At 35.8% G+C, this 13,784-nt stretch overlaps 1 protein-coding gene across 3 annotated transcripts in view; it reads left to right on the top strand.

Moving 5' to 3' along the window:
- Nucleotides 1-13,784, top strand: part of ATG2B (autophagy related 2B) — a 48,074-nt gene that overhangs the window by 24,838 nt on the left and 9,452 nt on the right. For all 3 annotated transcript variants that reach the window (XM_075713257.1, XM_075713258.1, XM_075713259.1), the window contains exons 21-33: nucleotides 99-249; nucleotides 1,147-1,346; nucleotides 2,277-2,357; nucleotides 4,643-4,749; nucleotides 5,023-5,115; nucleotides 5,928-5,998; nucleotides 7,012-7,088; nucleotides 7,318-7,488; nucleotides 8,103-8,244; nucleotides 9,210-9,412; nucleotides 10,411-10,637; nucleotides 11,261-11,369; nucleotides 13,219-13,413. In XM_075713257.1, the coding sequence (XP_075569372.1) occupies nucleotides 99-249; nucleotides 1,147-1,346; nucleotides 2,277-2,357; nucleotides 4,643-4,749; nucleotides 5,023-5,115; nucleotides 5,928-5,998; nucleotides 7,012-7,088; nucleotides 7,318-7,488; nucleotides 8,103-8,244; nucleotides 9,210-9,412; nucleotides 10,411-10,637; nucleotides 11,261-11,369; nucleotides 13,219-13,413 (1,827 nt within the window). The remainder of the gene's footprint in view (nucleotides 1-98; nucleotides 250-1,146; nucleotides 1,347-2,276; nucleotides 2,358-4,642; nucleotides 4,750-5,022; nucleotides 5,116-5,927; nucleotides 5,999-7,011; nucleotides 7,089-7,317; nucleotides 7,489-8,102; nucleotides 8,245-9,209; nucleotides 9,413-10,410; nucleotides 10,638-11,260; nucleotides 11,370-13,218; nucleotides 13,414-13,784) is intronic.

Below are 13,784 nucleotides of genomic sequence, written 5' to 3'. Positions count from 1 at the left end.
AGCAGGAAAATACATATTGCTAGCAAGTGTCATGTTAGACTGTCTAACTGCAGCAAACTCAGCAAGCAATCATTTTATCATTTCTATTCTTCCTTCAGCAAGATGATGGAAGTACACTGGAAGGAAAATACGGCGAATTCTGGTTTGAGTTCAACAGTGGTTCACTTTTCAGCGTGACTAAATATGAAGGCTTTGAGGACAGACACTATGTTTGTCTCCATTCTAGCAGCCTCAATTTATATCATCAAGGTAGGGGTGGGATTGAGGTGGCTTTGGGACTGAATTTGAAATGAGATAAGTTTGAAGTTTTTTAGGGGAAATGCTGTCTTTTTTTTAATTTTTTTTTCTCTGATAGCATATCATTTGGCACAATAGATTTAGTTCATAGCTAATGCTCCTAAATGCTACAGTAATACAACTTCATGATAACTGTATTTACTTAGTTACAGTTTAGCTCAAACTTCCCTTGACAAGTGCTGGTCTTCAAAGATAACTGTGGTCCTCTGGCAAATTAGCTGTACAGTCTGTTCTTTATTAGGAAAGTACACACTTCCTACATGTTACTGGTTATTTAATTTAAAAAGGTACAGGTTACCAGTGGCTGGTGTATCTTTCTGGGTAGCCAATTGTAGCCAGCAGGTGAAGAATTTTAAGTTGACTATGTAGTAGTTTGTATGGCTGGTAACCCCCATGTAGTTAAACTTTTTAAGATTTTCCCCTCAAATATCTCTGAATCAGGGGTACTCAAGTTAATGGATTTTCAGTGCAAGGCTTAATTATTGTGTGTTTAGAGGTTAACCTGGCACCATCTCATAAAATGAAAAGGAGAGATATATTCCTATCTCTCCATGTAACCCATAGGAGATTTCTGTCCTTTGTTTCAACTTTGCCATTTTGTTGGGCAAATAAAGCACCCCCCCCACCCCCACCCCCCCCATAGTCACATTGAAGATTTTAGCTAGAAGCATGGTTTTAAATATTGGATCACCTGTAACCTCTCCTTCACAATTTTTGGTTGCCAGTGTGCAGGACTAACTTTGGTAATTAAAATAATTTTAAAGGCTTTAAGCATAAAGGATTTTCCTTAAGTCTTTATCAGTAACAGCTTTGAAGTACAAAGTAACTCATTCTAAAATCTCTTTGCAGGTATGGTAGATGGGGTCATCCCTTCCTCTGAAGTACGACTGCCCAGCACAATACGTCCCCATTGGTTAGAACCTACTATTTGTTTTTCTGAAGACGATGGTCTTAGTAGGACTACTTCAGATGGTGTAGGAGTGGATTGTCCAAGTATGCTGACCGTTGCAGTCAAAATTCAATCAGATAAAATAGAGAGCAATACAAAGGTTTGCGTTTTCAAATTTGTGCTTTTATAAATTATTTGGGTTATCTGAGTTTATATGGAAGCATCTAGATGTGGGGTTACAAGGGTTATAGATTAAGAAACCATATAATTCTGAGCCATTCATCCTCAAACTATAATTTTCTGTTGGAATCTTTTGGGTGGATTGTAAAATTTAAGTATCGGCATAATTTACTAATTCTTCCAATGCTTCACTTGCTGATCACACTATGTTTCTTTACTGAATGCATTTCTTAGCTAGTTGATCTTTTTTCTTGTTTTTCTTTGGTTGAGTTTTAATCTGGTGCCAAACCAGGCAAGAACAAATACAAAGAGTTAAAAACTTCCTGCTCAGCTTACTAGCAGTGTCATCTAATAGGCAGCCTTTGCTTACCTATTTGGAATGGCACTGGTAAACGAGTGGTACGTTTGGCTTTGACAGTAGCATTCATTAGCATGGCTAGGAGACGACCTCTTAGCTGGCATAGTGGTGACAAACAGTTTGGTAGAGTTATCTACCAAGAGCAGAAGTTACCTAGAGCAGAAGGAATCTGCAGACCAGCACAATGTCATGGGGGCTCAATTGACTCAGATTTGAACAGCACAAGAAAGACCTACATTGGGTTGGTACTCCTGGTAATTCCTGGTGAATCCCAGGATGAATGACCAGGTAGCCTGCCTTCCTACCGCCACCACCACCACAAAATTGTCATCTCTAAACTATCCTATGGCAGAAAGTATTAGACTGTATTACCCAGGGTTTCTGTATTAGGGAGCAAGGTTTTTTTGAGTGTTTAATCCTGGCCCAGTCCTTTCTTCGTTTCTAGACACTTGGACTAGACTTTGGGGGCAGAAAGATGACTGTTTCATAATCTAGATGTCAAATAGTTACATGTATTTTGTGTAAACTAACTCATGCAACTTTCCTGTGCAGGAATTTCTAGTTGCTGTTGGACTAAGAGGAGCCACCCTTCAGCATAGAGTACTGCCTTCAGGTTTAAGCTGGCATGAACAGGTCAGGTTGCTACAGTTTTCTCAACTACGTTGTCAATTTCAGTCTCATTGCTTTAACAACTGCTTTAAGTATCAAACTAAACCTGGATGGAAAATCTGTGTTAGGCTGTGTCTTATGTCTTAACTCTGCTCTTGAAAGTGTTATTCTTTACTTTCTTGTCTCTCTTTGAGATCATTGACAGACTGTAGTCTTGTTCTTAAATTCTTACTTGTGTATTCATTTGCTACCGTTCTTGTCATCATCCTAAATCTCTGCCCACGACATGTCAGGGAGTGGTTTTGGTTTTGTTTGTTTTTTATTATTAAAAGTTCAGATTTAAAATCTCAATAGTCCAATGCTATCCAAGTACTTAGATAATCCTTGACGTAAAAAAAACACCCTCAAAACAAACAAACCTGCTACTTGCAGCACTCAAAGCATTTCTGTATTTTTCCCTTCTGCTCACTTCATTCCTCAGGTCCTGGTTTCTCCCTTGTCTGTTTCCTGTTTTACATAGTTTGAATAGCAGTAATGGAGAATAAGACTTTGGGGAAGCAGTAAGCAGCAGTTTATGTAAACTCTTGTAATGCAAACTTCTGAATTAGAGGGGTTGTACTGATACGTGTGGATGCAGAGGTACAGCATAGCAGACAGGGCTAGAGACCCTTGATCTGGAAGCTGTGTGGAAACATGCATGAGATAGGACATGCCATTAGCACAGTAGCAGTATGGTTGCATGTTACTTGCATGTACTTACACCATACTGGATTACAGGTAGTAGATGCTGACATTCAAGCTTATCCTGCTTATCCTTCAGTATGTATAGTATGCTTATTTTTACATGCATTCTTATTGTATAACTGCATGGAGCTGAACTGAGTGCTTTGGACTCTACTGTGTCATTACTTTCTTCTCAGCGTGGTATTCCTGTGTGTTCATGTAGCCTGTTTTACACTGTGTTGCTTATTTGGTCTGTGAATTTTTGCTCAATTAACATTGCCTGTAATGTACTTGGAAATCTTTTGGATGGGGAGAGGGGAAATAAAAAATTGGCTGAAGAGATAGGTAGAGGAAATAATTAAAAGGCTAGCAGTGTCGGTCTGCCCCAGGCTTGGATTAATTTAAGAACTTTTATAGCGTAACGGATTTGAGACAGAATGAGACAGATCTTAAAAAGGAGGATAGGAGTTTATTTCATGATGTAATAACATGAAAAAGCAGTATATATGATGCACATGCACGTATTTCTGATTCTGAGCAGGTTTCATGTCCCCCTCCCAAGAAAATGAAAGATAACTTCAAGATAACTTTAACAATGTACGGCCTTACAAGAAAAGTTGGCTTTTCAGATAAGGACAACAAAGAAAATGCTAACACTATAATAAAAGCTGCAAAGAAAGATGAATGAGCCTGTATTTGGGAAATGCTTTAAGAACGGATTGTGAGGCATTGTACAAGTAGCCACTTAAGTGTCTGTGGATTGGTCTTTTTCCATACCTTTGAGGTTTGTCGTGGTTTAGCCCCAACCAGCAACTAAGCACCACGCAGCCGCTCGCTCACTCCCCCTGCTCCGGTGGGATGGGGGAGACAATCGGAGGAGTAAGAGTGAGGAACACTCCTGGGTTGAGATAAGAACAGTTTAATAATTGAAATAAAGCAAAACAGTAATGATAATAATAACAATATAATAATGATAATAACAGTAGTAATATACAAAGCAAGTGATGCACAATGCAATTGCTCACCACCCGCCGACCGATACCCAGACAGTTCCCGAGCAGCGATCGCTGCTCCCCGGCCACCCCCCCCAGTTTCTATACTGAGCATGATGTTATATGGTATGGAATAGCCCTTTGGTCAGTTTGGATCAACTATTCTGGCTGTGCCCCCTCCCAGTTTCTTGTGCCCCTGGCAGAGCATGGGAAGCTGAAAAGTCCTTGACTAGCATAAGCAGTACTTAGCAACAACTAAAACATCAGTGTGTTATCAGCATTCTTCTCCTACTAAATCCAAAACACAGCCCTATGCCTGTTACTAGGAAGAAAATTAACTCTATCCCAGCTGAAACCAGGACAAGGTTGCAGTTTGGATATTGGATTTTTTGCCCTGTTTACATTCTGTGCCTTTCTATATTCAGATACTGTGTAAGCACCTTTAAATAGCTGAGATTGTTCACTCCCTTTTCCTTCTACTAATCAAACATTTTATTGTCATACCTGTTACAGATTTTTATCTTTTCTAGTGCATAACTGTTTATTAATTTAATAGCTATTGAAGTATTGTAATGATATGTTTGTGATTTTTAGATTTTATATTTTTTGAATATTTCTGATGAACCTGTTCTGGGATATAATCCTCCAGCTACAATTACAACTTTTCATGTACATCTGTGGAGTTGCGCTCTTGATTACAGGTAAATAAAATGCAAGTGTATGTCACTTGGTGGCACTGCAGCTATATATTTATTCTTTAGCAATGTTCAAGTTTGCATATTGTAAAGAATATTTATTTAGGCTTGTTTGGAAAAAGTACTTTTAACAGAAATCCCTTAAACTGTAAGCAACTCAAAGTAAGACAAGCATTTGCCTAGGCCTGGGAAGATCTAGTTAGGTAACCTATAAAACTTTGATTGCACTTCTAAATAGGTACAGAGTATTAATTTTTTTGTTTTCCTATTTGTTGTTAGGCCCTTGTTTTTGCCAGTCAGATCTCTACTTACTGTTGAAACTTTCAGCATTTCCAGCAGTGTTGCAGTAGATAAATCCTCTTCTACTCTCAGGTATAATTTAAGTGATTGTGAAACATGGAAGCTCCTGTAAAACTTGTAATGCCTCTCTGCTTTTTTGACCTAGGAAGCATTCGTGTTGTGTAAATGATCACACTGGTTTGCATCTTTTGAAATATACTTTGCTCATGTGTAATCCTTCTGTTTTATTAGGTTAAATACTTTTAAGTTGGATTGCTTTCTTTAACAACTGCATTCTGCAATTTTTAATATGGTTGAAAATGTCCTGAAATGAAATTGTGTCTATTTTGTTAATTACTAGCACCTTAAGAATTCTTAAAGATGTGTTATTTGGAGACAGTATATTAATTAAAGAAATGTAGTGATTACTGAACTTGTCGAACTTTTTAATAATTTTTCTTGCAGGTTTAGTTGAATATTTATTCTGTTATGCCTGTTCTGATGTGAAACATCTGCCAAGTTGCTTGTTTTTATCAATAAAACCTTATAAATGACTTTAGAAACAAATGTGTCTGATACTTTATTAAAAAGAAAAAGAGGCAAAAAAGAAAATAAGAAGTGTTAATTTTGTATGCCCAAAATACTACTATTCATTCTAGGAAGGATCAAATATATAAATTGAAATTCAAATAAAATATAATTAGCAATGGTGAAAATATCATGCGGTGGTTAATTACCAATGGATTTGGAAATTATGCAAGGTTAAAATGAAGAGTTTGGATTTAAGATATGCTAGATGTATTTGTATTTTTAAATATTTTTTTCTATACTAATTTCTTTTGTTTGGTGAATTGCACAGCATTTCTTTAGCATGTTTGTTTCATCTTTTTTTTTTTATCCTTTAGGATAATTTTAGATGAAGCTGCTTTGCATCTGTCTGACAAGTGCAACACTGTTACAGTGAACCTCCATAGAGGTAAGGGTGTTTTAGATGTGACTAATAAATTGCAGAGCCTAAAGAAAGAAAATTACAGGCATATTCAGCATGTATAAAGGTTGTTGAAGGAGAGGTCTGAGGAGATAAGAAACAGCAAGTTGAATACGAATGAATAATGTAGTGTTGGTGAAAATCTGAGTGCTGTAGTTTGGATTTGTGGATGCAGAGGTATGTCAGAGAACAGCAACTTGCAAGTCCTTCATTTTCTTGTTACAGTTCCATAATGGGTATTTGAAAAAAGTGGATTTTTAAAAATCTGGAGTTGGCACAGCAAGAAATCTTCACAGAAAAAGAGATCTCATTTTATGAGATATATGTTCTAAATAGTTGAACTTGAAAGATGTTATATGGCCAAGAGTTCTAGGTTCTGAAAAGAATGATAACCAGCTGGTTTGCTCTCATTTGTATAGTAACAACCTTTAAGGACTGAGGAACTTGAATCAATATTTAACAAATGAATTGGAGAAATAATAAAACCCTGTGCCCACACATTTGTGTATTTAGTTTAGGTAAGAGATCTCTAGTGAAGGACAGAGTAAAGATATGCCTATTTTCTTTAAACAAGAAAGAGGGGAAATAAGTTATTCATGGTACTGAAAGATTAGTACAATGTGAAAATGACCTCTCACTTCAACTGAAAAACTGCTAGGATGCTTAGTCACCCGACTTCTGTGTGCCTCTAGTTCTCGAACTCACACAGATGGGATGAGGACAAGTATCTTAAAAGATTACACTGCACACAGATGGTGGCAGTGGGAGTGATATATTGGATTGAAGAGATTTGAGTTCTTGATTTGAGTAGCTGAAACATGAACTCTGAGAGTAATCCTCACAAATGGAGGAAATGCCGAGATAGAAAAGGTTTTGACAAAAAAAATCCCTTTTTATGCTCATGCTATTTCTAATGGTTTAATAACCAAAAATACATAGTAAGGATGATGTTTATTATTAAGTCTTTTTTTATTTTTTTTTAACTACTCATTGTCTTTCAGATTATGTTCGTGTTATGGATATGGGTCTGCTGGAACTAACCATTACAGCAGTAAAATCTGATTCTGATGAGGAAAGAGTAAGTATTTAATCACAAAATAAAATGTAAAATATCCATGACAGATTGTGATTTGAAAATTACTTTGTTATACTTAGAATCAAGGAAGGTTTTTCAGTTTACGTGTACTTTTTTTAAGTTCTTTTTTTACTAGTTAAGTAATTTAAAAACAGCTGTGTATAGATGCTATTTTTATGGAACCTTAGGTTGATTTGAAATGTATTCTTACATTTTTATTGTTGTTATCTAGACTAAACCACGTTTTGAGCTGCACTGTTCCAGTGATGTAATCCATATTCGTACCTGCTCCGATTCATGTGCTGCACTAATGAATCTTATACAATATATTGCAAGTTATGGTGATTTACATCCACCTGCTAAGACAGAGATTAAACGTGGAGTCAGCAAGCCAAAAATGAAGGTATAAAGTGGCAAAATAATACCAACTTAACTTTACACTTCCTGGTAATATGTTTTGATTGTAATAGCCCCATTCTATTTCCAAAGACTATGGGATTTCCTCCAAAGAAATTAACAGATTCCGTCTAAACTAAAATATATTTGAGAGTAAAATAGTGCCTTTTTTTCTGTTTTGGTCACTACTTAATATTTTAAAATATTTTCTGCTGTTTATCTGCTGTACTTTATTCTTACCTAAAGAAGGAAATTCCAGGACATACACAAGCTGTCCAAGTACTCTGATCTAAATACCCTGAACCATAATGTTCTAACCTACTTTATGAATCATCTAGCTCAGAGTTTCAGCTCACTTGATTATTTATAAAGTTAGTGTGTTACTTCTTGCAGCTTGAGCTGTGTATCAAGCCATTTTAGCAAAATCTTACTCAGCATGATTAGCTCAGTTGGTTAGAGCATGGTGCTAATAACGCCAAGTTCACAGGTTCAGTCCCTGCTTACTGCAGGGGGGTTGGGCTCGATGATCTCTCAAGGTCCCTTCCAACCCAAAGCATTCTATGATTCTATGATACTGCAGTTGTCTTTAAGATGTAACCATGTATAGCTCCTCTCCTACAGGTAGAGACCTTTAGCCAACCATCTTCCCACGGACCAGTTCTCCCTGAGTCAGAGCAACAGATTTTACGGGATTTGATGAGTGATGCAATGGAGGAAATTGAGACTCAACAGACTGCTTCTGCCATGAAGCCGGAGTCTAATGGTAAGAATCCTCTGGAGGCATAAGTACACATAAAATACTTACTTCCTTTCTGGAAGGAAAGTGGGATTGAAAGTTTTGTGTATGTAGAGATGCTGCAACAAGATTGGGAGTGTACATTTGATGTCTGAAGTCTTTAAACTATCAAACAGCTTCTTGCCTTCGATAACAGTAATGCAAAAGTAATTTAAAATTCTTGTCAAATACACATTACTGAGATACTGAAAACGGCAAGGAAGAAATCTGACTTTGTGGGACCCTGTCAAGACCCCAAATTCTCTAAGAGTGTGTAAGTTAGTAAGGGTGTAAGTTTATATGGCATACTGCAGTGTGAAGGAATCAAAGACCTCTGTTCTGTGTATGAAGGCAGTCCAGGAGGATGATACAGTTCTGAGTCACAGAAAGAACTTTAAGCTATGAGGAAATGTTTCACTTAGCAGATAGAACAAGATAATTGATTTTATCACAGGATTATGGCTTCTGCATCATGGCTAGAGTAAATCCATGTTTAAATTGGCTAAGGATTTTGTACTGCAAATAGAGAATTTCACTATTTCCGTGATGTTTGGTCCCCTTTCTGATGGTGGAAGGTGAGCAGTCAGTGTAGTACTGAAAGTTATTAATGCTGTGGTCTTACTACGAGAATGAGAAACTTGGAAACAAAAATATTTTTTTTTGTGTCTGTGGAGATTTTTGCAAATAGTTTTTTCTATATTTTGCAGGTCATCTCTACTAGTAACTAGTTATGATTATATTGTAATCACTTTCAATTGTACAGTAGATTAATTTTTGAAAATTGTATTTTATTTATAATAGGAATTAATTAAGGTTATAATAAGCAAATTCCCTTGGTGTAATTGAAGTAACAAATTTTACTTAACTGTTATGGTATTTTGTTCATATTTTCATATTTTGTTAAGATTGTTCCACTGAAACATGTTTTTTCTCCACCCTCTTTCAACTCCCAGGAGTTTTGGATGACAGATCTCAAACTCAGGAGCCATCTTGCTCGGATCTTTTCCTGTTTCCAGACGAAAGTGGAAATGTCTCACAAGATCCAAGTCCCACTTATGCTGCATTCACTCATCACCTGATAAATGAGGCCATGGGAGATGTTCCTGCAGAAAGTGATGACTTCTGCATTCTTTTTGCACCCAAAGTTGCTGTTGCTGTAAGAAGCTTTGAATTACTAAAAAACCCATATATATATAAACTGAATGAGAGAAAAGCCTGTGTAAGACCTGGACAAATTAGACTTCATAGGTTTTTGTGATTGCTTGGTGATATTTTTATCAGTGGGCAGAGTAGCAGAAAAATAATCTTTCTGTTTGAAAGGACTTCATGCATTGTTACTGTTAGGAATGAATGCAAGTATTTTCAAATATATATATTTTTCTGTATCTCAGCAGTATGTAATTGTTCTCTGATTTGAATATTACATTAAACTATTGGCAGTATTACTATGTTTTAGTCATGTCTTATCATTGCCATTTTGACTTACAATAATGGCATAGTTAGGGAAAAAACGTTTTAAGCAAAGTACAGTATTTATCAAAACAGCAGCTTTGCACATCTTCTGATCTTTTATTCATTTCTCTCATAGTCTAAGCTTTCAATGCTTTTATGGGCCTAAGATCCTTGCCAAACCTCAGAGAAAAGCTTGTGTGTCACTTTACACCATTGTCCACTGTATTAGAAGATTTAGGAAACTATACTCAAACTCTTCGAAAACAGCTTGTGTTCATGTTTTTCGTAGTATATCTGGTTGTACTCTTTATAGACAGAAGTAATTCTGCATCCCTGATCAGAAGATGTATTTGCCCAGTTATCTTTGAGCTTGTTTGTTTCTAAAAGTGCTAATAAGGTAGCCTGGGCTCTTCCATGGTTTTTCGTTTGTTTTCAACTCTTGTTTTGTTTTGTTTACAGTTTGGATGAGGACTTTTTTTTTTTTTTTTTAAAAAAACCCTATTTCTCAGCTTCTAGTTTATTTTTATGTGCTTTTGCCTTTAAGTTACTTTATAAGAATCATTCCTAAACCAAGCCTGTGTTGTATAAGCTTTAGAAGACAATATAGAATATTTTCTTTTCTTTTCATAGGAAAGAATTAGACATCTCAATAAAGCAAGCAGATGTCACCTTCTCAATACTATATACTTTTTTTTTAATTAGGAAAAGGAGGAAGAGCCAGTAATAAAAATAATGGTTGATGATGCAATTATCATAAAGGAAAATCATTTCAGCCAACCTATAAAAAAAACAGATACAAGCAAAGCTCCCCTTCATTTTCCCGTTCCTCTGGTACGCTATGTTGTAAAGGAAATCTCTCTTATTTGGCACCTTTATGGTGGAAGGGATTTTGGGACTGCACCACCAACATCTCCAGCTAAAAGTTTCATGTAAGTGTTTGATGTATCTTCACTCCCTCCTCACAAGGAATAGAATGGTTTGGGTTGGAAGGGATCTTAAAGATTACCTAGAATCTTCTTACTCAGCTGAGCTCCATACATCAGAGTGTGTTTTTCCTGTGTCTTAACCTGGACAACTTGGGTTTGGTTTTGGTGGTTTTTTTGGGACGGAGGGATGGGTTTGCTTTTAAGGGTTATGTTAGAGGTTAAATTTTCCTGAAGAGATTGGGGCTTAAGGAGCATAAGAGACGCTTGCTATGGTAGCTGGAGTCTGCTTTTCAGGATGTCATCTAAGCTAAAGAGTAATTAATATTAACATAGCCAAAATTAAGGAAATGTTTTATAAATGTTAATTTGGTGGGAATCATACACCTAGAATTCTGCTTAAGTATGCATTACTTGAACAATAAAAAGAAAGTATTTGGTTAACAGTAACACAACTTCCACTATTTTGTTTTTTTTTTTTTTTTATTTTCTAGTATTTTTCTCTTGTAACCATTAAAATACTAATAAGTTATATTCAGTGAAACATATACGCTTTTAGTGTTAGATTAGCAGTGAGATAGCTCTATGTTTAATCTGCGAAAGTGTATTTTTCTTTTTTATTTCCCCAGAAGTCCCCATAGTTCTCCTTCTCATACACCGACAAGGCATGGACGGAGTACAGCATGTGGGGGAAGAGGAAGAAACCCAGACTTCCTAATGGAAATACAGTTAAGCAAGGTGAATGATAGAAACAGCTTCAGCCATGACTCTGTGTGAATATCTTTACATGTTATATTCATTTGATAACAGCTTTCTGTTAGAATTCAGTAGGATTTCTTCCATTAGTATCTACATCTAAGCAATTGCTTTGAAGGTGATGAATTTAGAATTTCTTTAACAGAAAATTTATTTGTTCTTCTAGCACAGGATTGTTTACTTGCTGAATAAGCATGTTTCTAAAGATGAAGGATATTTATTATAATATTCTTCAAGTTTTTGTTTATTATAACCATGTTTTACAACTGCTGTTCTATTTTTCTGTCTTCAGTTCTACTCTGAATTGATACAGGTATTATGAAATTAAATGTGGTAGCAGAATAACCAGGATGTAGATCTGCTGAGACACTCAGTGTATCGGTTGATGATAACTGGATATTAAATAACACCCAGTTATATCACAGTATCGTTCCTGTATTTCCCCTAACGTATTTAGCACTCTTTAGGCATAAGTACGCTACTGTTGTTTCTAAGTCTGTGCTTAGCTCTAACATAGAAACTAGGTGCTTGATTCTGGCGCTGTGAAGAATATTGGCAAGGAGTTAACCAAATTTCACGTTAAACGCATCAATAACACCGCCTTTTTAAAATAAGGTTTTCTCAAGTATTTCTGTAAACATGAAAGGTACTACATAAAACTAAATGCCTTTTATAGTCTACATGCATTTCTAGAGCTTAAAATTCATCCCATTAGCACTTTGAACTTGCCAGATATGTTTGATACTTACTTTATTTTCTAGAAAAAACATAACATTGCAATAAAAAAAGAGGAAAAAAGTGAAACGTTTATATTCCACCTGGAAAACTTCATATGTAGAAGTATAGCAATCTCTCTTAATTTGCAGGTATTTAATGAGTTGGTGTTAGTACTGAGGCATAGTGTCTTTTTTTTTTTTCCCTGCTTGTACCCCTAACTCGGTACAAGGCTTAATAAATAATAATAATGTTTAAACAAGAAGTTAAGGAGAAAACATAAAGTTTCTGAGGAGTGTTTATGATAAACATCTGTTTTTCTCTTCAGCAATTAAATTGTTCATTATCACATGTATCTTGAGTACAGGGCACTTACACACAGTGTTTCTTAACGTCTCAGTATGTGGCCAGCAGAGGCCACTGTTCTGCTTGCTATGTGTATTCTGCTTCATTACATTGCAGGCAAGGATGCTGTGGGCCTTACTGAGAAAAGGAATGATTTGTAGGTAGCCACAGGTCTTTGACTGAAATTGAGAACTACAGCAAAAGATGAGGAAAAGAAGAGAATTGAGAATTCTTTAGAATTTAAGAAAGGTAATGGATTAGAATTTATATGGACTAAAGTGAGTAAAGAAAAAGGAAACTGAGACCAGAAGAAGCTACTTGAGAAGTCTGTTGGTAGGGAAGAAACCTTACCTTCCTAAGCATAGAAGATGCAGGATTCAAGAACTGCAAGGTTGCCTGGTACAGGCTTCAGCATGATGTAAGAAAGATGTCAGGATTGAGAGGAAAAAGCAGAGCCAATATTAAAATGAAATGCAAAATTTGTTCTTTTTCTTCCATTGTCTCTTTGTTTTGTCTCGAATTTGCATCCTAAAATATGAACATGTACACAAGTAGGAATTGGAAGATTTCTACTGCTAGACACACAAAAATCTGAATGGTTTTCAGAAATCCTAATATTATTCCTGTAAATTTAAAATAGTAGACAGTTTTTCAAGTTTTTATGTGTGGCGTGGGGTTTTTTGTTTGGTTGGGTTTTTTTAAGTAAAATTCTATTGTTAAAGGTTGTTTTTCACTGAAGCTGATTGTGCTTGTTTTCTTTCCTTTCTAAAAGGTGAAATTCCAGCATGAGGTATACCCTCCAGGTGGTGCAGAATGTGAATCCTGTCTGTTGGAGCAGCCAGTGTCACGGCAGGTTTTTATTGTTCAAGACCTGGAGATTAGAGATCGCTTAGCTACATCACAGATGAATAAATTTCTCTATCTCTACTGCAGTAAGGAGATGCCCAGAAAAGCACATTCAAACATGGTACAGTTACAGAATATGTTAATAAATTATAATTACAGTGATTGGACTGTCATTGTGGAGACTGTATACATTTCTTAATCTTGCAGAAGAAGGAACATGAGGTCATGGAACATTGAAATAATATAACTTTGGTAGTTATTTGCTTGACTCCTTGTGGATATTAAAACTAATTAAAAAGTAAGTTTGAATAGTAGTGTGTGAGGTATTAATATTTTTGAGATTCTGTCACTAGATGTGCAGGACTACTTTGGTAGCTTTCAGATTTTGGTTTTGAAGAAACATCTGCTTGTATGAGTATAATTAGACTTTTCAGTACACATGCAGAGTTGTAGTTTTATCATATACTGTAGTCTTAATCATTCTATAAAGGA

The sequence above is a fragment of the Pelecanus crispus genome, chromosome 6 (genome assembly GCF_030463565.1).
Source record: "Pelecanus crispus isolate bPelCri1 chromosome 6, bPelCri1.pri, whole genome shotgun sequence".
NCBI lineage: Eukaryota > Metazoa > Chordata > Aves > Pelecaniformes > Pelecanidae > Pelecanus > Pelecanus crispus.
The sequence above is the reverse complement of the archived record's forward strand: the minus strand, read 5'-3'. Positions and strand labels throughout refer to the sequence as shown.